The 24,736-nt window shown below is 46.6% G+C and overlaps 4 protein-coding genes across 10 annotated transcripts in view; 1 reads left to right on the top strand and 3 right to left on the bottom strand.

Annotated features, from left to right (window-relative positions):
* Nucleotides 1–12,629, bottom strand: part of LOC1278944 (protein rolling stone) — a 65,690-nt gene extending 53,061 nt beyond the window's left edge. For 2 of the 7 annotated variants that reach the window (XM_061653154.1, XM_061653159.1), the window contains exon 1: nucleotides 355–614. The gene's annotated coding sequence lies outside the window, so the exon portion shown is untranslated. Of the gene's footprint in view, nucleotides 1–214; nucleotides 616–12,516 lie in introns of those variants that run through there. The other 5 variants (XM_061653156.1, XM_061653158.1, XM_061653160.1 and 2 more) reach the window with 5 other exon arrangements.
* Nucleotides 1–24,736, bottom strand: part of LOC1278948 (protein rolling stone) — a 135,050-nt gene that overhangs the window by 77,416 nt on the left and 32,898 nt on the right. The gene's annotated exons all lie outside the window — the stretch shown is intronic.
* On the top strand, nucleotides 6,239–15,754 carry LOC1278942 (voltage-dependent calcium channel subunit alpha-2/delta-3). Its single transcript, XM_061653152.1, has 14 exons — nucleotides 6,239–6,805; nucleotides 9,923–10,004; nucleotides 10,078–10,284; nucleotides 10,357–10,890; nucleotides 10,960–11,085; nucleotides 11,149–11,502; nucleotides 11,585–12,240; nucleotides 12,314–12,462; nucleotides 12,535–13,037; nucleotides 13,106–13,348; nucleotides 13,507–13,618; nucleotides 13,695–13,908; nucleotides 13,985–14,198; nucleotides 14,277–15,754. The coding sequence occupies exons 1-14, from the start codon at nucleotides 6,687–6,689 to the stop codon at nucleotides 14,388–14,390; spliced, it is 3,627 nt and encodes a 1,208-aa protein (XP_061509136.1). The 5' UTR covers nucleotides 6,239–6,686; the 3' UTR covers nucleotides 14,391–15,754.
* On the bottom strand, nucleotides 21,381–24,106 carry LOC1278966 (protein adenylyltransferase Fic). The gene is made up of 2 exons (XM_318593.5): nucleotides 22,042–24,106; nucleotides 21,381–21,963 (listed from the first exon to the last, which is right to left on the bottom strand). Coding segments are annotated over exons 1-2 (1,671 nt in total). The 5' UTR covers nucleotides 23,712–24,106; the 3' UTR covers nucleotides 21,381–21,962.

Raw genomic sequence — 24,736 nt, 5'->3', positions numbered from 1 at the left:
GAAACACAGAGACACACAGAGAGACACAGGCAACATGGAAGGAAGCCGTGCGTGTGCCGGTAACCGTTTTTGCTTCGTCCTGCACAACGCGTGATAAGGGACGAAGTGGAAACGGAGTCTGCAACGGAGTCAAACGCACAGCGGTGTGTCACAGCCGGACCGATCCTGCCAATAGCTGCAACACACACACACACATACACACACAAACACACACCTGATTTGGCAGGGCCACGAAGCCTCCCGCACACTCACACTTTCGCCGGCGGTGGAACAAACAGAGATCGATAAGGAGACGCACTCGATTACTATATTTTCCCTTCCCTGGGCAGTGTGGCCAATGCCCAGAACACTTACTTCACGGACACACAAACACACAAACGCACGCACTATCAGGACACCGGAGGGTCTGCTCACAGACTTACACTGATGCTGCTGAGCTCCTGTGACTGCGGGTGCTTTTTTGCTTTTTTGGCTCACGTTCAGAACACCAATTTCTGGTACGAAAAACCTGCCTGCCCGGCTGGATATATCTGTGCAGACGCAGTGCCAGCAATATTCTGGGGCGGCATGGTTTCTTCCGCAATCGACGGAACCACGGAACCGCAGAGCCGGGACACAACATTGCGCTCTCTCGGGCAGCCGCTTTTCTCACTCTCTTGCGCTCTTCTATTGTTTCTCGTTTGCTGCATGCATTTCACACCCAAACGCGCGCTCTCTTCGTTTTGCGCTGTCCGTCTCGTTTCGCCGGTGTACCGTTCGCACACACACAGAGGCTAGTTTCACACCCTCGCTTACCTACTATACGAGGTGCTTTCTTTTCGGTGCGTTCTGGGCTGTTGGCTGGTGGCTGCTCTCTATCTACCTGCTACTACTACGGGCAGAGATGTCAAACGCGTTCGAATTTAGCGTCGAAGTGTCTTGGGGAAAGTTAGTCTGGATGTCTTTTGTTTTGCTTCTTCTTAGGTAAATGGCGTCGTGGTAGACTATTCAGAAGAGCATACTACAAATCCTTTGGGATGTATCTCACTCATTTATTCCGACTCACTCTATTGGGATACAACCGACTCATTTGCTATGCTGAATAGAGATATCCTTTTTTTGGAATTTGAGATATCCTTTTTTTATCTGGGATATATCCAAAAATGTAAACATACACGCTACAATAGAGATCATTTACTCTTTTCAGATATTTGAATCAGTGTAGATGAGTGGCTATTGGGATTTGAATCTTACAGTATTCATCTCATCTTCATCTCAAACTCATAAAACATAATACTATATACTAGTTTAGTATAGTACAACTCCTTTTCAGATTCAACTCTCTGTGTGAGCTTTCTGACTCCGAATCGAGTCTCTACAATAAGTGATTCAAATCACTTACTCTTTATGACCTACTAGAGGTCATATTTAGGATTTAACTCGCTCATTACGTATACCGACTAGTAATCTATATTATGGCTCGGACTAGGCCGGAAGTTATCGATTCCGGACCGTACTCCCGTGGGAAGAACTTGATTATCCAGTTGCGTAGTACAATAAGTCAAAGAATCAGATCAAATTTAATGCACACTATGACTCTTTTGACTGGAATTCCCTATGTTAACTTGTATATCTTACTATGATACTCTTTGTTATTTATTTTGTGCTGATGTTACCTTTTACCGCAATGCTTTACGTTATTTGTTGCTACCCTAGACAACTAAGATAGTTTATAAGATCAGTGATAAGGCCAATGTTGGCCAATCCCTTAACAAATGCAAATAAACAAACAAACAAATAAAGAAACCAATATCTAGCCAGCATGTCTGCATACTTAAAAAAAATAGATTCTAAAGGCACGTCTGACAGATACGATTCCTTTATGAAACCAACTTCAGCTCTAAAGTAAAAAATTCCAAGGTAGAAACGAAAAACATATGCTACCATTCTATGCGTAAACAGATATTTTACCAATTTTTGGCCTTTTTGACTTTCACACGCGTTTGACAGCTCTGGTCTAATCTAAGCTCAACCGAAGCTTAACCAGCGGAAACCGGAGGAAGGTAATTATAGCGCCCGTAACCTAGGAGAGAGATCTACTTTCAGAGTTCGTTGGGTCGCACTGCTGAGGCTCGGGTACGAAGAGAGGGGGGAACACACGTAATTGAGACCGCGCTAGGCCACTTGACCGTGCGGAAGCAGACCTTACTGCTGCTGTGGCTAGATGGGCCGGGAATCCATCACCAACAGACACGTTTGCCCCTCGAACGTGTGTGCGAAGACGTGGCGCAATTTCGCAACTGCTCGTGATCGATCGTTTATCGATCTTGAGATGGGTTAATAAACATTGTGTCTCTAGCTTTCTAACTGTGCTAGCCCTCCATCGCGGTGGTGTGATCCGACGACATTGCAAAAGGTCACGGTTGGTGCTGTGAGTCCCTTTTTTCATTGGGGCTTGATGAGACAATCGGACCGAAAGTAATCGAAAGCATCTTACTTAGCATTAGAAAGATCCATCAAATTATTATTTCTTTTGTGTATCATGTTGTTATTTTAAGTAATCCCTTCCACCGCACCCTTCCACCGTTTTCCTCTCTCCCTTGACCTCACCAGTTTCTTTTCCAGCACAAAATGATGACCCTCTACAGCATGCCTCTATTATCCCAGCCGACCCAATCCAGAATGAGCACGCTCGGTTGAATAAGGCCGTACCGAACCGCCGGAGCATACAAACCACCGGAGCATATAGAGCCTCTTGTGGATGCTGCTCACTTTTGTAGGCTCGCCCCATTCGGGGTGGATACCAACACCACCCCACCACCACCACTCCTCGCCATGCAACCGCGCTTCGGAGTGGACTCTTCTGCAGCTCCGAATGCTCTTGCGTGGAGATTTTTCGTTAGAACCCGCAGCAACGCCTTTTGCTCTCGGCAAGGCTCCGGCGTTCCGGAGAGCCAGAAGAGATGCGGCTTCGGCCAGATAGATGCCAGGATAACAACAAAAACAAACCCAGGCTGGCCCGAGACTCGTGGGGCATATCCCCTCTCTCACTTTGTGTGAAGAGCACGTACAAATAAATAAAAGGATGCGAAAGATTTCGGGCTTTTTGCAATAATGAAAAGGCAAAAAGAATGATATGACGAAATCATCGTTACTGTGTTTCTTGTTTGGACTCTTGGTAAGAAAGAGTATTACGATTATTTAAAAAGCAATTCAAATATTTTTCCAATTGGTTTGCATCCAACATAAACTGTTAATATTCCTTAGCTGATAATTATAAAAATCAAGGATTTTCCAACAATCAATTATCATTCAACTAACGAACCAGTCCTGAACCAGAAGAACCAGACTGAATCAGAGTTTAGTCGCCCTTTAACAGATTTAAAGTGTAGTCATCCTGGTTCATAATGAAAGTAACTCAATGCCTACAGCATTGAAAAACACATTCGACCCTCCTCCTCAACGGATGTTTGCAAACCGAGCATGCGAAATCCTTGGCAGGCCCAGGACCCGAACCCGAACCAGCTGACAGCTCCCGGAGAGCTTCGGCAAACCCCGCATACGAGTCACATGGTTTCTGTTTTGACAACTAATTTGTGAAGGTCACACACACAGTCGCAAGCGGTTCCGAGAAGCAACGACGGTACGATCCGGTGTCGCGTGGCCAATCCGTGCTCGTGACCCGAGACAAAAACCGTCGGAGAATCGGAGCTAGAGCTCCCTCAAAAGCCAACCGGATGCTGAGTGAATTTTTGACTCACTCTCTATTACCACACGTTCTCATTCTCTAACTCTCGATCCAGCGACAGTAGTAACGCTCGCTCTCTTCCATCTCTCTCTCGTCCCAGTAGCTGATTTTGTTGTATTTGTTTTTGGCTTACCTCTCTATTGCTTTGCAAATTTGTTCAGTAGACCGCTACGGTTAATAGATTTTATCGGCTTTATTGGAGTAAGTAGATGGTGCAAAGAGAAGAAGAAAAAAAGCAAGCACGCAAAAGTAAAGCGTACGACCTCATACCGTTGACCTCCACTATGTCGCCAATAGTCATATGAACAGGCCCAGTAGTACGGGGGAGGGTGTAATCAATGCCCGGCCAGGCACGTTTAGGAAAGTTTGATGATTTTTATTGTAATTTTAAATTTATTGCACATCATCAATTGTGCCCCACCGGTCGCAGTTTCTCTTGCGTGACACACACACACACACACACACACATACTTGCGGAATAGTTTCACAATTGCTAGGCCTCCGGGTCCGGCATTCGGTGCCAAAAAATGGTGGATAGGCCAATGAGTCAGTGACCGAGATTCTTGGAAAAATTCCCCGACCCAAAAAGCGATGCACGGGTTAGAGCAGCGAGGTGTAGCTAAGTTATTACTAGCAAGGAAGTTTTAACCTTTTGACGTAGTTGTGAGAGTAAAGGTTTGTTCCGTCCTGGCAGCGAGGCAGACAGAGCGCTGATCAGAGTCAATGATTGGTAATTTTATTTATGTGTCACGAAAATAATGCTGAGCAATGGGTTTCAATTCCAATCTCCATTTACCGAAACCTCTCAAGAAGATCCATTGGAAGGCATATAGTTGAGATGTCTGAAATCGACTCATAATCGATTCTTTTATGAAATGCTAATGCTCATAAAATTGAACCAAAATATGGCTAGACATAATGATTTAGATGTGAACTTAGCTTCAACTTCGCTAATGGTTTAAAATGTTTTCCAAAACGTTGGAGCAATTCAAAATCTGTGAACATGAAGAACAATAATTATGATTTTAACTTAACTATGTTATCAATACACAACTTTTTGCCTTAACCAACTAAGACGTGAAACTTTTTTCAATTGAATGGTAAAAGGTGTTTTATTTCAAGTAAACGCCCTTTACGTTACAATCTTTCGTTTAAGTACCCCACATTAGCGAATAGTGTTGGGAGATTCAGGATTCGGAAGATTCAAAGATTCAATCCCTAGAGAGATTCGATCGGATCGGATCCCGTTTGTAGGATTTGAATCCCTAAAATATTCCATTGCGATTGGGATTTGATTGCGATTCGATTGGGATTGCGATTCGTTTGCTATTCGATTGGGATTGCGATTCGATTGGGCTTGGGATTCTGATTGCGATTGGGATTCTGATTGCGATTACAATTGGGATTGGGATTACGATTGAAATACGAGATACGCTATTAATGAGAGTCAAAACAAAACACGTATATCTAATTTTGGAAGTCGAATCACGCAGTTTTCGGTCAAAATATAACGAATGTTCGTGTAATGTAGCATTTAATGAGAAGTTATAGTCACTAAATAAATTACTTGATTTGATATTGAATGAAGGTCTGCGTATCTCAGGGACTACCTGTACTAATTATGATGTAAGTACTGAAATGTTAAATAATTAAGAGTAAAACAGAATAACCTCCTATTCCAGCTTCAACTTATCCCCTTATACAACCACTCCGCTGCAAACCATAAAAAACACAATACCACATTGGGATTAGGATTGGGATTCAAAGATTCGAATCCCAACCAGGCTTGGGATTCGAAGATTCGAATCCCTTCTGAGATTCATTTTTACCATCACTATTAGCGAACAGTTCCAAGAAGCTGAATGGCGTATTGACATACGCGCTGACTGCTGTTCATATTGGAATTGGTTCGATTCTCAACCGGGATTAGCTCTACCGGGTTCTGTCAATGTCCCAGCCTGAAATAGAACTGGAATTCTAGGTTCAATTTCTTGTTGCCCTCTACCTTTCCTCTAATTACTCTCGTAATTCGACGTAAAAACTGTAAACGACATTAGGACCCCATATCCACCATACGTTTTAGAGCTATTTCTGACTCATTGGTTAAACCAAAACAAAAGAATCAGTTCGGCATATTCGGGGACTTGATCCATTCAAGATGACAAGTTGATACGTCGAATCATGGCACCGGATACACCTGACTGCACCATAGAACAGCTAATCAACGTTCATTAGATAAATGATAACGATAAATGAATATTAGATAACAATTCTTCAAAAATAAAACATCAAACGGACACTTTGAACCGAACACCAAAAGCCGCGTAAATGCCATGCGCCATGCTTTTCCGACCAGAAGAAACAAAACCACTTGCCAAGTGCATCCCAGAGTTTGACAGTTACAAACCCTCAAACATGAAGGGAAGAAAGGCAGAGAGAGAGAGATAGAGAGGGAGTTGAGCGACAGTGTATGTGGGTCGGAAAATTCTTCGTTAACTTTTCTTTCCTCCCATGCCAACCAGACACACGGGCAGTCAGCGATAGAACGTGCTCCCGTTCGGGCACAGTGTGTGTGCGTGTTGTGCTCGGCAAAAAAAAAACTCCACCACGGCCCACCACTACAGCGGGGTGGTTTGGGAAAAATATTTCGGAAAAAAGTCACTGCCTTTACTTTCTCGCGTATGGTTCTAGACGGGTGCTATTGTTGTTATGCGTACCGTCCTGTGAGCTACCGTTTTGCCCGACCGGACCCGTCACGGTGTCGTCGTCGTCGTTCGTTATGAGGTGCAGCTAGCTAGAGCACTATTTTTGTTTTTCCTGCTAGTGCTCCGGTACAGCTAGCTGTGTGCGTGTGTGTGTGTGGAAAGTGGAAAACGCGTAGTGCCAGTAGCAATAGTGCCAGCTAGCAAAATAGTGCGATAGCGTGTGTGTGAAAGGCAACTCCCGAGACAGCCCGAGGATGAGACTTCCCATCTTGGCTGGCACGGCCAGCAGGAAGTTTCTGCTCGGCAGCATCGTTTTCCTTTTATGGATAAAATTGCCCGACCAACCCGTCAGCGCCTCGGTCGAGACGGAAATGTGAGTAGGCACCCCAGCCAGGTGGACACAGGCCCCTGCTCAGCGAGTGAAAATCAGTTTCGATGGAAAATTTACAATTTTTCACCCCGCTTTGACAAGCGCTCATCATCGTTTGGTGCGTTTGGTGGCCTTTTTTCTCCCCTTCCTTCTCCCCCGCGCCGTGTTGACAGTTCGAAAGATATTCAGGGTGCTGGGATGAAAATATTCCCTCGCTGTCACAATGGGGCAGCCTGTGGATTCTCATCTGCCAACCGTGCCCGGGGCGAGGGTGAACGGGCGAAGAATGCGCGGGCGCGTTTGCGCGTGAAGCAGGAATGGAGCGTGCGGCAACGTGCGTGTTGAGGATGTGGAGGAAAAACTTAACGAAACCGACACCGAAGATGCTATTTTCAGCACCCACACACACACTACCATCACCTCCCTACTGCACTTGTTTGCACTCTTGCCTTTTCACCCTCGGTCTTTCGCGCTCTTTCGGGCAAATGTTTTCGGCCGTTTCGGGCCAAGCACGTGCTCGCAGGTTTGTTGTTGGTTGGATCTCTCGCCGAACGCGCGTCTCGGCGGAAAATGCGCGCGTGGGTTGCCGTCTCGTATCGTGCGAACCGGCAAAAAGGAAGGCCGCATGTTGTTTGTCAACATACCGCACCGCTGTGTGCTTCTCCCGCGCTGTTACCGCACGGTTCGCGCACTTCCGGAAGCTTGTTGTTTGGGGATTGCTTTCGCAACACGTGCTAGCGGACGGGCGTGCGCATTAATTTTTGGAGCTTTTTTACCGTTTTTTTGTCTTCTGTTGGTAATTTCCATGTCATGCATATGATTGTTACGTTGACATAATGTTAATGTTCATCTTAATCGAAGAGCTTTATTATTGGTTTTTATCGCCAGATCTAAGTCGTTCAGATCAAAATGAAATCATTTATTAATGTAGGGGATCGTAGGTAAAGACGGACACTGCGGGTAATTTTCGAAAAGAAAATCAACAATGCAGCATCATAACTTAAAGTTAAACAACTCATTTGAGAACATTTTTCGTGTTTTATATGTAAAATTGGCTAAATTCACGAACAAAATAAATTTTCAATCGTGCGCACCGTTGTGGATCTAATTCGATTACTGCGGATCTTAAGCTCTACAACTTGTATTGTTTATATTTTTGGAAGTCTTATTTCATGAATGAGTTGTCGTGATCATTAATGAAAAAACTGGCGAAAGAACAAGAATGAAAGCAATACAAAATATTGTTTTCTGCTGGTTTAAACATCCTGACACCAAAGCGGGAAAGACGGACACTTTGTCGTAGTGAAAGATGGACACCGACTTTGTTTAGTTATTTTACTTCTTATATCAATTGGTGATGAATAGATTTCTTCAAATACCTTAAATAAGGGTATTCCGAAGCTATAAACCAATCAGCAACTAGAGAAAGTATTGAAATAAGCGAGAAATGAAACATCGGTCAAAATAGTAATCATTCGTTATGCTATTACTCGCTCGACGATGATGAGACGCTTCACGAAATCCAATATCTTGTCACGACTTGGACAACATTAAGCAATAAAAAGATGAGGCATTGATACGACATTGTTCAGGAATAGATGAGTAATTCTATGGGATTACAAATATCAAATGCTTTTGACATGGTGGAAAATGGATTAAACTATTAACAAGTCCCTCAAAAAATACTGGGGTCGTGATCTTTTCGCGGAATTATTTCTTTAAAGGAAGTTCTAGACTGTTGTTCTGTAAGCTGGAGCAACGTCAGCTGTAAGTGCGCAAAATTTTTAAAAATACTTTAGATGCTGCACGATAGATGCTCTTCAATATATTAGACGCGGTGCTTACAATTTCTAAAACCACGGCTGAATGAGTTGTCGTTGCAATAGCCCAAGAATTGATTTATGTACGTACCAGGACGTGGAAAGCGATAGAATTTGTTAAAATACTGTAAAAACTCTTCACTTTCCAACGTTTTCTACAGGTGTCCATCTTATCCTAGATGGTGTCCATCTTTCCCATATCAGGTGTCCGTCTTACCCGAACATTTCCAAATTGCACGAAAAAAACCATGTTTTTATTTCATGAGAAAAAAAAATCGATGGATACTTCAAAGTTTCAACACATTTTCTAATAAAACATGAGTGTAAGATAATGTATGCACATTTTCATAGTCGTTGCACTTACATATCCCTAGATTTTTCCCTGAACGTTCATTTCCCTGAACGTGTCCGTCTTTACCTACCTTCCCCTATTTGTGTACTTTAAATGTAAGTTTCAGATTTATACAAGAAATCAATGATAAAGCAAATTATAGGATAATTCTATGAAAACACTGAATGATCTTTAAAAATTAAAACAAATGAATGATCATATTATTTGTTCATCTATTAACCAAGATGATTGAAAATCCGGTTTCGTATACTGAAGAACGAAAGTATTCATGACTTTAGTTCAACATTAATTTTCATGAGCAACTGTGGCTCAAACGATGTTCGAATACAATAAAATAACAATAGCAAATATGATCCAAACAACAAAAATACTACTATTGCTTTTTTGCTCTTAATGTTTTATTATACACGGGTTTTTGTAATACTTTTGACTGACGAAAGTCGTTATTGAAATCTGAAAACATCAACATTCAACTTCAATTTAAATTTCAAAACTCATACTTTAACTGTGCTCTCTGTTTCTATATTTCTTAATCTTGACAAGTTATCTATTAATATTTATCGAAAGCAGCAGTAGCATAAGCAGATTGAACAATTAATTTTGATTGTATCCTCAAGTCCTAAAAGAACTAAAATTACTTCAATGTAGATCTTCCGTCCATTCCAATAGTCTTTGATTTCCATTGCTAGGTAGGTCGTTAGCACCAACCACAATACCATAATTGAAATTGTACAATCATTCAACATAGCTCAACGTGTCGCTCAAGATTCCGTCAATATGCTCGTTTCCGCATGAGTTTTGTCAACATCATCATTTATCATCATCGAAAGCTGACCTATTAACAGTTGTTATGACCCATACCTACACCGTTCGTACAAAGCACTGATTACTATTTCGTCTTTCTTTTGATATCCACCTCGCACCATCGCGCGATATCTATCCCGATAGTATGGAGAAGTGGGCCGATAACTTTGGAGAGGAGCTGTGGGATCTAGCACAAACCATGACAAAGGCGATGGAAATTACGGCGGTTAGTTGAAGCAGGAGGAAGCGGCCCCTTCATCTAGGTGCATTAACGACTATGTACTACACTTTAATTGCAGAAATACAAAGCCTACAATGCGCGGGTAGAGCACAAAGACGGCACAGCGTTGATACAATCGATCGTAGAAAACGTGGGCCGTATGTTCATCCGCAAGATGGACGCAATCAAGTGCATCATCAATCTGGCCGAGGAGCTGTCCGAGCAGTTCGAGTTCAATGAAACGCTGGCGGACAACTTCTCCTACTACTCCAGCAAATACTCGAATGTAAGCACATACCGCTTGATTCAAATTGTGGGAAGTTCTTTAACAAACACGTTGCCTTTTACCCATCCTCAGATTGATGGACGTCCAGAGCCCGAGATTCCGGAGACGCTGCAAGAGAACATGTGGATGTACCGGAACATGTCGCTAAATCCAGACACCCACTTCTTCAACATATCGGTCAACACGTCGTACAGCTCGGTGCATGTGCCCCAGAACGTTTACGATCGCTACCCGTGGGTGCTGGAGGCACTGCAGTGGTCCGAATCGCTCGATGATGTGTTCCTGCAGAACTACAACTCCGATCCGGCCCTGTCGTGGCAGTACTTTGGTTCGTACACGGGAATGTTGCGCCACTATCCGGCGCTGGAGTGGAACCGCGAGCACGTGGACACGTTCGACTGTCGCAAACGGTCGTGGTATATTGAAACGGCAACCTGCTCGAAGGATATTGTTATACTGCTGGACAATTCCGGTTCGATGACGGGCTATCGGAACTATATCGCACAGCTGACGGTGAAAAGCATTCTGGATACGTTTTCCAACAATGATTTTATAAACATTTACAAATACTCGAACGATGTGGAACCGCTGGTGCCATGTTTTAAGGTAGGTTTGAAGATTTTGGACGAGAAATGCAATGAAAGGGTACGTTTTAACAATACTTCTCTCCTGCAGGATATGTTAGTACAGGCAACACCGGAAAATATGCGATTCTTTAACGAATACGTACGGGAGCTTCTGCCGGAAGGGTATGCTAACGTAAAGAAGGCTTTCGTAGCCGCATTCGAGCTTCTCCAGAAAGTAAGCCAATGACCCCATGTCCCAATGAGCTACTGCTAATCAGAGCTATCGCCTTCCTTTCAGTATCGTGAAATACGCCGCTGTAACGAATCGGTAAGCGGTTGCAACCAAGCAATCATGCTCATTACCGACGGTGTGCCCAGCAACATCACCGAGGTGTTTGAGGCGTACAATTGGTTCGAGAACGGAACCAAAATCCCAGTGCGTGTCTTCACCTATCTGCTGGGTCGTGAAGTTACCAAAGTGCGGGAAATCCAATGGATGGCCTGTCTGAATCGTGGCTACTATTCGCACATACAATCGTTGGACGAAGTGCAGGAGGAAGTACTGAAGTACGTTACCGTGATAGCAACGCCACTAGTACTGCAAGGTGTCGAACATCCGCCAACGTGGACACACGCGTTCACGGATACAGCGGTAAATATGCTTTGATTGCATCAAATGACAACCTATTTGATACAAAATCATCCCTCACATTTTTTTTCCTTTGTCCACACAGGAAAACCTACTCACGGAAGCAGACGATGACGAACCACCCCGACTGATGATAGCGGTCGGTGCGCCGGCATTCGATCGGAAAGCGAATCACTACAATGAAACACGAACCGCACGTCTGCTGGGGGTGGCCGGTACCGACATTCCGGTGGAAGATCTCGACGAGCTGACGCTGCCGTACAAGCTCGGCGTCAACGGGTACTCGTTCATCGTCAGCAACAACGGTTATGTGCTGATGCATCCCGATCTTCGTCCCGTATCGAACGGGCGCCTCAAGGAGAACTATAACAGTATCGATCTGACGGAGATTGAGCAGATCTATGACGAGAACATCACACGCCAGATAGAGGACATGACGGGGCGCGAAATGAGCCCGTTTATATTGGAGCTCCGGCAACATCTCGTTGACTCACAGTTTGGCAACATGACGAAACTGCCGGTACGATTCCACTACGACAAGATGCGTCGGGTTTCGCTCGAATACCAGGATTACTACTACGCACCGCTCGAGAATACGCCGTTCTCGCTTGGTCTTGTGTTGCCCCACGATTACGGCAGCACCTGGATCAAGGTAGGCGACGAGATCAAGCGCAACCAGCACATGGGGCTGAACATTTCCGACTTCTTCATGGGCGACAACTGGAAGGTACATCCAGACTGGTACGTATAGTAGATGGATATTACAGTATATTACTCGGAGAAGTTTCACATTGGCATTGAAATTATCTTGCAGGGTATACTGCAAGTACCATTATCTGGAGGGTCACGAATTCAAAACGCCCGAGGATGAGCTGCGCCATTTTCTGAACCGACTGTACGAACCCACCTGGAAGTGGTCCCAACAGTACGAACCGGAGCCCAACGAGAAGGAATCCGATGGACGTAAGTCGACGTGCTTTCTAGAAATAACATGAGTGCAATTGAGTTTTTACCTACCGCTTACTATCTCACCAGCAAACTGTGGCCGGAAAACGCTGGACGACGACGCGTACTACTGCAACAAGGAGCTGGTGCAGCTGCTCATCTTCGACGCCAAGGTCACCAACAACAGCTACCGGAACTGGGAGTTTGAGAACGAAAACGAACGCAAGATTATTGAGATGTACAACGCGACGCTACGCTTTGTAGCGACGATGAGTGGCCTCACGCGCTGGCAGTTCATCTTCGGCGAGGTGGAAGTCGACACGGACAGTGAGTTCGGTGATTACCACAAGAAAGCGATCGACGAAACGTGGTACCGGAGTGCCATCCTGCAGCACAAGATCGATCCGAAGAGCTTCGTGTACTCGGTACCGCACGAGTCGGACCCGCCGGAAGACGGTGAGCTGAAGGTGACGGCTACGATGGCAATCTTCCCCCGGGACGGTGGCCTAGAGGCACCGGGCTGTGTGACCGGGTTCCAGTTCACGCACTCACTGATGTACGATCGGTTTATGGAGATTACGTCCAAGACGACGGTAAGTGTAGTGGTGTGCGCGCAATGGTTACTTGGATCGTCAACATTTAACTGTCACTTGCTCCACAGTGCGATGGATGTATTGAGACGTGCGCTTCCGAGTCCCGCGATTGCTACGTGATCGATCACAACGGGTATGTGGTGCTGTCGGAAACGTCCAACCATACGGGCCGGTTCTTTGGCGAGATTGAGGGCGCTATTATGCAGTCGATGGTGGATAAGGAAATCTTCACCATGATCACCGTGTTCGATCTGCAGGGCCTGTGCGAGTACGAGCGGGTGGTGGAGAACGATGCCATCGCATTGCTGCACGTAAGTGGGGGATGGGTGAGCAGAGGAGCAAATAGTCCTGCCAACTTAGATGCATCAGATGCTCAAGAATCTCTTGAGATTGATAAATCCTTAGCGTCATATCCTTAAGAGTCATGACCCACAACACTTATGCTTACCTTTTTTTCTCCCACTTGCAGCCAATGAAGGTGTTCATGCTCGGCCTCAAGTGGTTGATTGCCGAGATCGCCATCATGCTATCCCGGTTTGACTTTTGGGTGCACGGTATACCCAGTCCGGACTACTTTGGACGTAAGTGATGCTTCAATATCTGCTAAAAGGATATCAGAAAAAAGATAGTAAAGGAGAATTTGTCTTGCGGTTTTAGATGAGTACGATGACTACGACGATACGCGCCCATCCAAACCGAAAAAGATACACGTGGACGAGGAGGAGGAGTACTTCAACCGGCCGAAGGAGATCAAGAAGGAGATCGTGTACGAGCCGTGTGATAAGAAATCGAACCTGTACGTGATGCAGCAGGAGAAGTTCATCAAGGGCGATGGCTTCTTCTACGAACCACCGCCACCGGCCATGGAAGAGTAAGTGGAATTGGAGTAGTGGTCGTCGACACTAGTGTCCGAGGTTCTCTAGCAAAACTTACTCTTACTCTTGCAGCCTGCTGTATCAACCGTACTTTGCGAAGCGTATACCCCGCTCGAATTTGCTCATGATCATCGTCGAGAACGAGTACAAGGTCGATCGGGTGGTGCTGTCTGCCCAGCCCGAGGTGATCTACCATAACGAGTCGGAAGCGTTACCGTGCGTGAAGACGAAGCTGAACTTCCTTCCCCGCCGACGTTTAGAGGAGTGTTACACCGAACATCCGGATGTGAGTGTTCCATTCCTCGACAGATGAGGGTCAAATGAATTAACTCCTCTTGCTTTACTTTCCTTTCCCCTTCAACAGGAAGAGCTCGTTGCCCAGTGTGGCAGTGGAACCCGCCTAACGATGCAACTGACTGTAGTGATATCGACTATTGTGTCACTGTTTGTTATATTATCGATGTGCCCAAACTGCTAATCCAATTTTAATGTAGATTTGTTTTAGGAAACTGGACCTTAGAGGAAGAATTTTGTAAACTCACTCGCTGTGTTTGTATGTGTGCGTTTGTCTTTGGGAGCGGAGTGCGTGAAGGGTAGCCTGTTCCTTAGCCCCTAGTCAAACTACCCTCGCGTTACGTGTCGTCCCACAGACCAGAGATGCACCGGTTAGACTTTGAAATAACGAGTGTGTGCGTGTGTGTGAGTGTGTACCTCGCGCGTGATGTGATTTTTAAATGAAAAAAAAGAAATTATACACTCAACTGCATACAAACTAGCGATGAACTTAAAACAACATAATGCAGGAATCTCCACATTAAACTCTTAACTAATTCACACGCACATGATACACGCACAATCGGACAGAGACGAACAGGTGAATTGGAGAAATACATTTTGAGGAGTGGGGGGTTAGGAAAAGAAGAAAAAATCATCTAAAAGGAAACGTATAACAAAGGAAAATACAAGAAACACATGTTAACTGGCGAGACTTAAGAATGTAACCATCGTACTGGATCGTATATGGACCACTTAACACTCTTCTAACCACTTTAGCCGGATATGCTGGAGATAAGCTGGGCAATGGGCAATCGTACTCCAAAGGCCTCTTGCCATGCGGGTACCCGTTTGCCACTTTCTTATTGTAGAATGTTATTGTTTTTTTATGAAATAGTACACACTCATAACGCCATCCACCTTTTTCCATCCATTCAGCACGAAAAAACTGATACCATTTGTAGCTCTAAACTGAAGACACTAACTTCTTGTTTGTCTCAGCCCAATTCAGAGTACTTAGGAAATGTTTATTTAATTTCAACGTTGAATTGTTACAAGATAGATGTAGATGCAGATGCAGTTTTGGTAAGGTAAAACAGTCTAAAATAGTCTCTTCTTTGTTAGTACGCCATCGAATCGAACCCATATAAAACCCTACCCAACGAAACGAACTTACTATTGTCCACCTGTGTCGCTAAAGTCTTTCTAAAGAATGATCTTGAGACTTGTTCTGGAATGGCTGAATCTGAATTTTATAACATATTTTGAGCATTGAATTCGTTTTTAGGTAACGAAAAAATGCTTTTACAATTAATCAGAAGAAGAAAAAAAACAAAAAAAACCCCTAGTCAATCAACCGTACAATCGTGTATTGTGGAAAAAGGGACTCTGTCCGTGAAAATGCCAAAGGAGGTTACGTTACGTTAGTGTCTGCTGAAATGCTGAAATTTTCAGTATCCTCCACACGCCACAGATTAACCAAACACAATCAGTAGAGAACAAAAACAAAGGCATAAGAATCAATATACAAATTAGAAACAATAGTCAGAATAGAACTACCAAACTCCACAACAAAAACTTTGATAATAATCCCTTAAGAAACAGCAAGACAACAAATCACTGGTTAAATGGCATGTTAAATGTTTCTTTTTGTTTATAATTAAATGTATAATCTTTAAGTGGTCAACTCTTCAAGCAATTGAATTTTCAAAGTGTGGTTTTGTTGGCGTGTTTAAGTTGCACAAACTGCACCAATTTTTCCGGGTTTGTACACTTCGTTCACTGAAGGTTGTTATAATGGGTCCTAATTTTCCTTCAAATAAAGAAAGGGGAAACACAAGACATAGTAGATAGAGAGAACAAAGAAAATAATAAACAGAAATACAATAAATGCCGCTCGGAGGATAAATTGGTAACAATTGTAGTAAAATATTAGTAGAAAATATTTACACCATCATCACCGCTACTACCCAACACCACCACACCGTGCTGTCGTACGGGCAGCGGGAGAGCGGAAGAGTTTGAGTTTTAGTGATAATTTAAAGGATTAAAAAAGAAATGCTCTTAATTCGGAACACGATTGTTCGATTGGTAGGCGTTTGTTAGCGCATTCTGTTCAAACCGGTGTCCAAACCAACCAAACATTGAAAGTGAAAATAAATCCGTTTTTGTTAAGTTTCCTTCCCAACTACACTTTCTTGCCTGCTGGTGAGTTTACACTAATTTACTAATTAATATTATTCGATTTCGAATAGATTGTAATTTCAGATGCAATTCAAAAACCGAAAATCATACAATACGCACTCGTCGTTTTGTTTTTTACATCATTCTAACACTATTTAGCTTTTTATTCTTCTTGCTACAGTCAAATGTGTGTGTGTGTTTCTGTATGGGTATGCGTATTTACTTGCGCAACCATCCAAACCTAATATTCTCCCGCGTTTTCCCATGGATTCATCCTTTCCGAAAACAGCACAGCGGTGGAAGTTCCTTGCGACTTCCGTCATTGGGGATAACTTGTTCCATACACAGTAAGTCAATCAAACACGCACACCTATAGACACTTTCGCGCACGGGTGCAGTCCCATCTTGCAAGCGATGGATGATACTGGGCACGGAGAAAGGGTACGTACTCAATTAATAATTAATAATAATTATAGTTAAAAAAGAAAACATCACTTAAAAGGCTAAAACTTTTACACCGGAAAATACACAATAACAAGCGTGACGAGGGGGGTAGTAAACGGTACACAGAGGATGCACATCATTGGGGGATCCAACGGACAGCTGTTGTTGAGACAAAAGGTCAAAGGTCGTACGTACATGTACAAAATATCGTCGTTCTTAAAGGATAAATGTGAAAAAATGGGTTATAAAAATAAAAAAGAAAGAAAGTAAGAATGTACATGCATCGGTGACTGACTACGAAAAAGGGCCAAAAGGGTAAGGGGAAAGAGGAGCGGGGGGAGGAGTTTAAGGATCCTTTTTGATTCGCTTGGTGAATCGCTGCTTTTGCGCCTGCAAGCTTGGCGCCAGCCGGTGGATGAATTTGGTTTTCGTTTCCAGCAACAGCCCGAGCCCGGACGGTCCCGGCCCATGATGCCCCATGCCGGCGGACGCTGTAGAGGCGGAGGAGGTGGTAGTGGAACAGGAGGTTTGGGGATTCGCGAACGAGGGGCCCGGTTTCGGCTGGTTCCAGGGCAGCGAGAACCCACCGTTCGTCGGCAGCAGCGGTATCAGCTCGCCGAACGCCTGGACCGGCACGTCGTCCGTCACGAGCACGTACTTGAGCGTGTCGACCGTCGGGTAGAGGGTGGTGATCGCCTTCTGCGCCTCCTGCTCGACCGGCTGCTCCTTCAGCTGCCGCTTCTTCAGCCGCTCGATGTGCTTCTGCTCGCGTATCCGCTGCACGTCCCACTTCTTCCGGCGCCGCTCGTCGATTTCGAGCTTGGTGTGGCGCTTTGCGTACGCCTCGTCGCTGATGTTCTCGCGGGAAGGTTCGCTGGCCGATACGGACGGCTCCTCTTCGCCACCGCCCGGTGGATCACACCCACCCGCCGGATCGTCCCCGTCGTCCTCGATCACCGTCCAGGACGGTATCTCCAGCTCGGCCGCCTCGTTCGACAGCAGCTTCTCGATCTCCGCCGTCACCGCGTCGTCCTTCCAGCTGCCGCTAACGTACTGCTTCTGCGTCACCATGTACGCGGCGGTTGGCTTGCAGTTGCGCCTGGCCGCCACACTCCCGTCGGACGAGTTGCCCGAGGGGCAGTGCAGCGTGGGATTGAACTGGCGTGGCATGCGCGCATTACCCCCTCTGCTACGCCCCACGCCCTCCCGCCCATTCTCGCCACCACCTTCGGTCGGAGCTTCCCTGCTACAGCCGGCGTACGGCATCCTTTCCAGAGCACCTTTCGGTTTGATGTCACCCCGGGCGGACAGTTGGGAGGATTCCGCCGTTTGCTCTCGCTTTATCTCCACCTTCCCGTCCGCTATCACCTCCTTGCAATCATCGTCCACTGGTTGCTGGTGCTGGTGCGTCGCCGCCTCACCGCCGACCGTACTGCTCTCGACGAAGGGAACGTTCACCTCCGGCTGCCCTTGCTGGGACGAGTCTTGCGATTCCTGGCGGTACGCTTGCGATTCCTGCGAGTCCTGCGAATCCTGCGAGTCGCGCGAATCTTGCGACGACTGCTGCGATTCGGGTGAGTCGGTTTCCATCGTTACCTCGACGGCACCGTCGTCGATCATCACCATCGGCGTGTCGTCGTAGTTGGCTGGATCGTCGCTCACGTATTGTGCCGGACTAGTGGCACCCTCGTCCTCTTCCTCTTCCTCCTCCTCGTCCTCTTCCTCGGCCATACCGTTCGACTGGTAACCACCCTCTTCCTCCTCCTCATCCATTTCTTCCGTCTTCATGCCAACAAAGTGTTCTTGTAACGTGTGTTGCTGTTGTTGCTGTTGCTGCTGCTGCTGTTGTTGAAGCAGCATGTATTGTTGTTGTTGTTGCTGCTGTTGCTGTTGTTCTTGCTGTTGAAGGTACAGATCGTTAACCACTTGCACATCGTCGCTATCATGCTCCTCGTCTTGCTGCTGTTGCTGTAGCTGTAGCTGTTGCTGTTGCTGCTGCTGCTGCTGCTGATCTTCGTAATCATGATTCATCGGGGGCGAGAGAGATTCATCATCGTCCGATTTGGAGTAATTTAGAAAGATTTCCCCATCCACCTCATTATTATCCGTGCGAAAATCTTCCTCATCCTCGCCATTGTTCTCCTCCCCATCCTCATCCTCCTCATCGTCATCCACATTGTAGAACGGCGATTGGTGCGGATCGTTCTGCAGCACTATCTCGTCCGGCAGCTCCTCCTTCGCCGGCGATACGGTGCTGCTTACCTCCGGGTTGCGTATCGGCAGACAGGGCGCACCGAACAGCGGCCCACCGTCCGCCACGCTCGACGAAACGAACGGGGGCGACGAGGAGGATTTCAGAATGATCGTACGCATCCGCCCGTTCTCCATCTGGCTGCGTATGGTGAGCGGGGACACGGTGCCCTCCTGCTTCGGTGCCGGCTGTTGCATTACCAGCTGCTGCTGCACGTCGCCCGGCAGAGCGAGTCCGTTCTGCTGCAGCTGCATCATCATCAGCGAGACGCGCCGATTCGCCAGCTCGAGCTGGTGCTTCAGCACCTCGTTCTCGTCCTTCAGGCGGATGATCATCTTGTCCTTGTTCAGTATCTGGTCGCCCTGCTCCTGTATGAGATCGAGATGGAGCAGCAGGATGGATTGGAGCTGCTTCACCTCGTTCATCGCAACGAGCGCTTCCGCCATGCCCGAACCATTGTTGTCGTCGCCCGGATCGTCACCCTGCTGGTCGTCCGTCACCACTCCACTGTCCGAGGGAATGTTGTCCAGATCCTCGGCATCCTCATCCTCCTCATCGTCGTCGTCGCCGTCCTCCTCGTCGTATTCGCTGTCGTCCGGGTTGACCAGCCGCTCGTCGTTCCCGCTCTGCGACCCGTAGTCGTACACATCGTTTACAAAGCCGGCCTCGGCCTCGTTTTCACCGGCTGCTCCTTCCCCTTCCGTTTGCGACTCGTTGCTCTGCTCCTCCCTACCGTACAACGGTGGCGGATCGGGTTCCGTTTCGTCGTCCTCCATCATGAGCGTTTCGTCCTCCATCGAGGGCACCGGCGAGGACGGTGCCGGCGACGAAGGCACCGATGACGACGGGACCGGCGACGACGGTCTCGGCGATGCCGGCTGCGGTGACGATGGCAACGGTGAGGACGGTGACGGGGAGTACTGCGACGGGGACGATTGCTGGTACTGATCGTCGCTCGTACTCGACTCCCGGACCGAGGGCTTGGGCACGGCCCGCGGACTGGACGCCGTCGCCACCGTCGTTTGTGCCGTGGCCGTGGCCGACGTGGTGACGGTGACGGTGGTGCTCGGCGAAGTCGCCGCTACCGTCGCTGTGGTCGAGTTGCAGTAGACGTGATCGTCCATCGTGTCCATCATGTTGATGGCGCTGGCGGAGCTGGCACCCATGTTTGCCGGCCACCAAGAAACATGTACGCCCTGCCGCCCGACCCCAAAGCAGCACAGATCGTCGCCAACAGCGGACACGCACGTGGATGTAAACAAATGCGGGCGGCGGGCAGCGCGCAAACACGGACTGGCCCGGGCGGATGCGTGCGGGCGGAACTTACACGGCACACGGACACGGATTCACAGCACGGGCACGGTGCATCGGGCGCGATGCATCGGCGGAGAAAACATTACAAACAACGGGGCGCACTTTGCCGCACACGCACACGCAAAAACAAGCCAAAAGCGTTTTCTTCACCTCCAGCAAGCGACGCAAAACAACGCAGTAAAATCCGTTGACGTTGAACTGTCAGTCGGTTGCGTTGACAGATGGATAAAGGGAGAGTTCAATGGACATGGTAAAAAGAATTTAAAAAATACTTATGACTTAAAAATGTGTTTTTATTGACAGAAACACTTTAAAATATAAATTTTGTGTTTTAACATAAATTGTATGTTAACTTAACTGTAATTTTTGTACTCTATTATGGAAATAGTACAAAGTCGTCGTTATTATTGCAGTTTTTAGGTCACGGTTTCAAGTCTTTTTCAACGTGGTAATATTTATTAAAATTGTTTTTATCACAATTTTATGCATTTTAGGTACAAATTGTGTTAACATCTTTTGTAAAATATCCATAAAGAAAAAAATAACCAAAATTCGTGTCGATCCATTTACATCCCGCTGTGCAGATTTTTCGCCGGATTCCTCATGTTTAAAGGACGTGGTTTAGCGATTGGAAAATATTTCAAATAATAAATAAGTTATTTGGCAAAGAAAAATCTCCTTTACACATGGTTTAGATTAAAATAAAACTGTTTTCCATTACCAGAGCAATATATTTCAGGTAGTGCAATAGAAAACACAAAATAAAACAGGATTCTACAAAACTTGATCCCTTTCAAATCTTTGGGTAACGAGCCCTGCCTTAGAAACGTTTTAAATTTTTCTAGAATAGTCTTCCGCCTTCATTCGCCTTTCTAATTATATTTTCTTGCTAAAAATGATCTTATCCCATACGTATTCGGTTAGATATTCTTGGAATGCATTTGATGATTATGAACAAATATTTAAACCTATTTGAATGACTGAATCCAACCAATTTGAAAATGATGTTTAAAATTTGCTAGTTTATTGTACACTTTGAATTTACCAACATTATAGTATGTATCTTTTAAAAAAAATCACAGTATCACAAAAAATAGGACTCACATTTGTAGTTTCGATTGACTATTTGAGTGCGCTTGTGCAGGGCTACGAAGATAATCTTTGCTAAACCCTCTTTCTCTGTGCGTTTTGGTTTTGTGGTGCTGCGAGTATGTGTTTTTTAGCATCTTCCTTTTCTCGCAGACCGCAGATGTCCCGGAGACGATAACGATCACATGAGTGGTGCACCATTTCACACGCTGATGATCATCATCACCGTAATAATTGAACTATTTTTGTTTTAATTCTTTGTTGGTAGAAGGTAACGACAAGAAGACGATTTGTTTTTAAAACCAGGCAATAATTTAACAAGCTTAATAGTATAAATAGACAGCATTTTAAATACGAGTGCAAATATAACAAAACTATGTACACATTAAAACACAGCACACACATTCACCACACGCGTGCGCTAAGTATGGGACGGTGGTGGTGGTGTGCTGCACCGAGAGCCACTGTTCCAGCCAGGGCCACCGGCAGCCAATATCTGTGAAAAGAAAGGCAAAACAAAAACCATGTCGTTAGTGAAAGGGTTCGTCGTCTACAACTGTTTGTTTCCACCTACCAAATAACGCCTATCCGTATCGCATCCCCCGAGCCGCTCCCAACATCGTCTCCCTCCTCCCCCCCTAAGCTGTTAAAGATCAACGGCATACCCTCCATGCTTTCCTGCGCCAGCAGCGGCACCGGATGGGACAGCTCGCTCGTAGCCCACAGATACAGATCGAGCGTCCGCTCCGTACAATCCGCAATGAACCGCACAAACGGACGGATGTCACCCTCGTTGGCCAGCTGCAAAAAGTTGTAATACTTGTGGCGATGCTGCTTCTGTATAATGACGGGCGGATAGCCGGCCCGCATCAGCAGCGTGTTCATTAGCAAACGCGACGTACGCCCATTGCCATCGCTGAACGGGTGTATGTGCACCAGCTTGTAGTGTGCCATGGCCGCATACTTGACCGGGTGCATCAGAAACACCTGCTCCGAGTTGAGCCAGTTCTCGAACCGTCCCATCAGGATGGCCAAATCACCCGGCCCGGGCGGTATGTGCCCACCGACGTACACCTGCGTGCGCCGAAACTCGCCTCCCTCGATCGGATCCACGTGTCCGAGCACTCGCCGGTGTATCTCGAGGATGTCCTTCAGCGTAATGTAATCGTTCTTGTTTACCAGCGTCGCATTGATGTACTTCAGGGCCGCATCTAGGCCGAGAATCTCGTTATGCTCGTCGATGCTCTTGCCATCGACGGCCATGCGCGTTTCCAGTATGGAGCGGGTCTGCGCCAAGCTCATCGTGTTGCCCTCGATGCCGACCGAATGGTAGATGTGCTGTATGTACGCTTCCTTTTCCGCCCGCTTCAGCGCCATGTTGGACGAGTGCACCGAGCTGAGGGCGTCGCGCTTCCGGTCCAGCGCCTCGAACCGCTTCGCATCCATCTGCTCCACGATCTGGGCCGTTCGCTCCCGGTTGGCCAACGCCTCCGTGTAGTACGGGTTGACCGTGAGCGCTTGCGTGTAGTACTGGTCGGCCGACACCACGTCCTGCCGGTTGTGCTCCAGGAACTCGCCGTACTTGGTCAGAATTTCCGGATGCCGTGGCGAGAGGGCCAGCGCATGCTGGAACAGCCTGAGCGCTTTATCGTCCTTGCCGAGTTGCTTCATTTCGAGCGCCATTTTAAGCGACCCGAGCGCTTCCTGCTCGTTCGTGAGTGTGTCCTGCTGCTCCTCGGCCGTTTTCGTTTTCCCTCTGGTTATGACCGGCAGGTACGGTTCCATCACGCGCGTCTCATCCGCCAACCTTAGCAGCGACTCATCCGGCAGATGGCGTGGGGCGTACAGTGCCCTGCCACCGTCGGAACCGACGCGCCGCAGTGGACCCGGCGCCGCCCCCGGCCGGTGGGGCGAGGACGGTACAAAGTCCAGCAGGGTAAGCATCAGCAGGGAGAACAGCACCCCGCTGGCAAAGATGGTGATAACATGGCACTTGGACGGTCGCAGGTGCTGCCATCGTTGTTGTTGTTGTTGTTGTTCCTTGGCGGGATCAGACATCGTCCCACTTCCGGAGCGCTTCGTGCGCCGATAGGGTGTGGACTGTTCGGACGAGGTGGAACTTTTCCTTCGCTTCCTTTCACTTCCACTGCCCTTGGCGGAGGTGGCCGAGGCAGTGCCATTGGCGTTTGTTCCGAAAGTGCCGTAGCAAAGCTCCAAACGCTTGCGCTCGATGTCGAAAGTCATGGTTGTGCTGGTGCTGCTGGTGATGATGCTGCCTGCATGCTACAATCACTGAACACTTTCCTTTACACTTTTTGTTTGTTAAATGCACCGAAATCGTTTACGTGTCCCTCGTCTACGTCCTTATCGCACGCAGTTTAGCTTTGGTTTGAATTTTCTCGCGCAATTTACCAGCTGATTAAACGCCTCCCCGCATTGACGTGGTGAATGTTTATGGTTGTTTTGACAGCTGCTGGTGTGCCATGTTTTTTCTGCTCTCTGCTGGGGTAAAGAACAATGGAATCAACGGGATGTGTGCTTAAGCCTAGGAATCGTTGTGCAAAAGATGTTTTCTAAATGGAACTAGAATTTTTAGTTGAATAACGCAGGATTTACGGTAAAATTTTGCGCGGAATGATTGTTTTGCAAGCATTTCATCCAGGTTTGAGGTATGTTTGGCAACACTGGAAGCACAGCAAGCACAGCCAACCCATTGAACGGAAATGATGTTATTTGAGTCGTTACTGTAACGTTATTTTGCCATAATTTCTTTTTTGCTCTATTTCTGTAATTTTACTTGTGTGGGTGTTTGATCTTCTAACTCTGACGGCCAAGCTACACGTACCGGACGACATCGGACGATGCCATAAAACGTAGGACCGCAGACAAGAGATTCGCGTCGGGCCGGGCCGTGTCGGATCACAGCGGGCCGATTTTGTATGGGATTTGACAGTTGGCATTAACGGATTTATGGCATCGTCCGATGTCGTCCGGTACGTGTAGCTTGGCCGTGAGATATCCTAACTTATTTAATTGGTGGGTCTCATTGCTTCGTAAACATCTTTGTTTAGGCCCGTGTCTATGAACATGTTGCGGCAACATTTGTTCAATTGTAACATTTGTTCAATTGCAACATTTCTGGATTTTTCTGTTTATTTCATGCAAACAAGTCCAAAAATGTTCCAGCAATAGATAAACATTAAACAGATCGATTTGTTTTTCTTACAACAAAAATGTTCCCGCAATATGAGTTTAACCTTTAAGTTGGC

Source organism: Anopheles gambiae, chromosome 3, assembly GCF_943734735.2.
Source record: "Anopheles gambiae chromosome 3, idAnoGambNW_F1_1, whole genome shotgun sequence".
NCBI classification, from domain to species: Eukaryota; Metazoa; Arthropoda; class Insecta; order Diptera; family Culicidae; genus Anopheles; species Anopheles gambiae.
Note: the sequence above shows the minus strand (reverse complement) of the source record. Positions and strands in the feature narration are given on the sequence as shown.

Coding starts and splice junctions, on each gene's coding strand:
- LOC1278942 (XM_061653152.1), top strand. CDS start 6,687: ATGAGACTTCCCATCTTGGCTGGCACGGCCAGCAGGAAGTTTCTGCTC. Junction 6,806..9,922: donor GCCTCGGTCGAGACGGAAAT/GTGAGTAGGCAC, acceptor CTATCCCGATAG/TATGGAGAAGTGGGCCGATA. Junction 12,241..12,313: donor TGGAAGGTACATCCAGACTG/GTACGTATAGTA, acceptor ATTATCTTGCAG/GGTATACTGCAAGTACCATT.
- LOC1278966 (XM_318593.5), bottom strand. CDS start 23,711: ATGACTTTCGACATCGAGCGCAAGCGTTTGGAGCTTTGCTACGGCACT.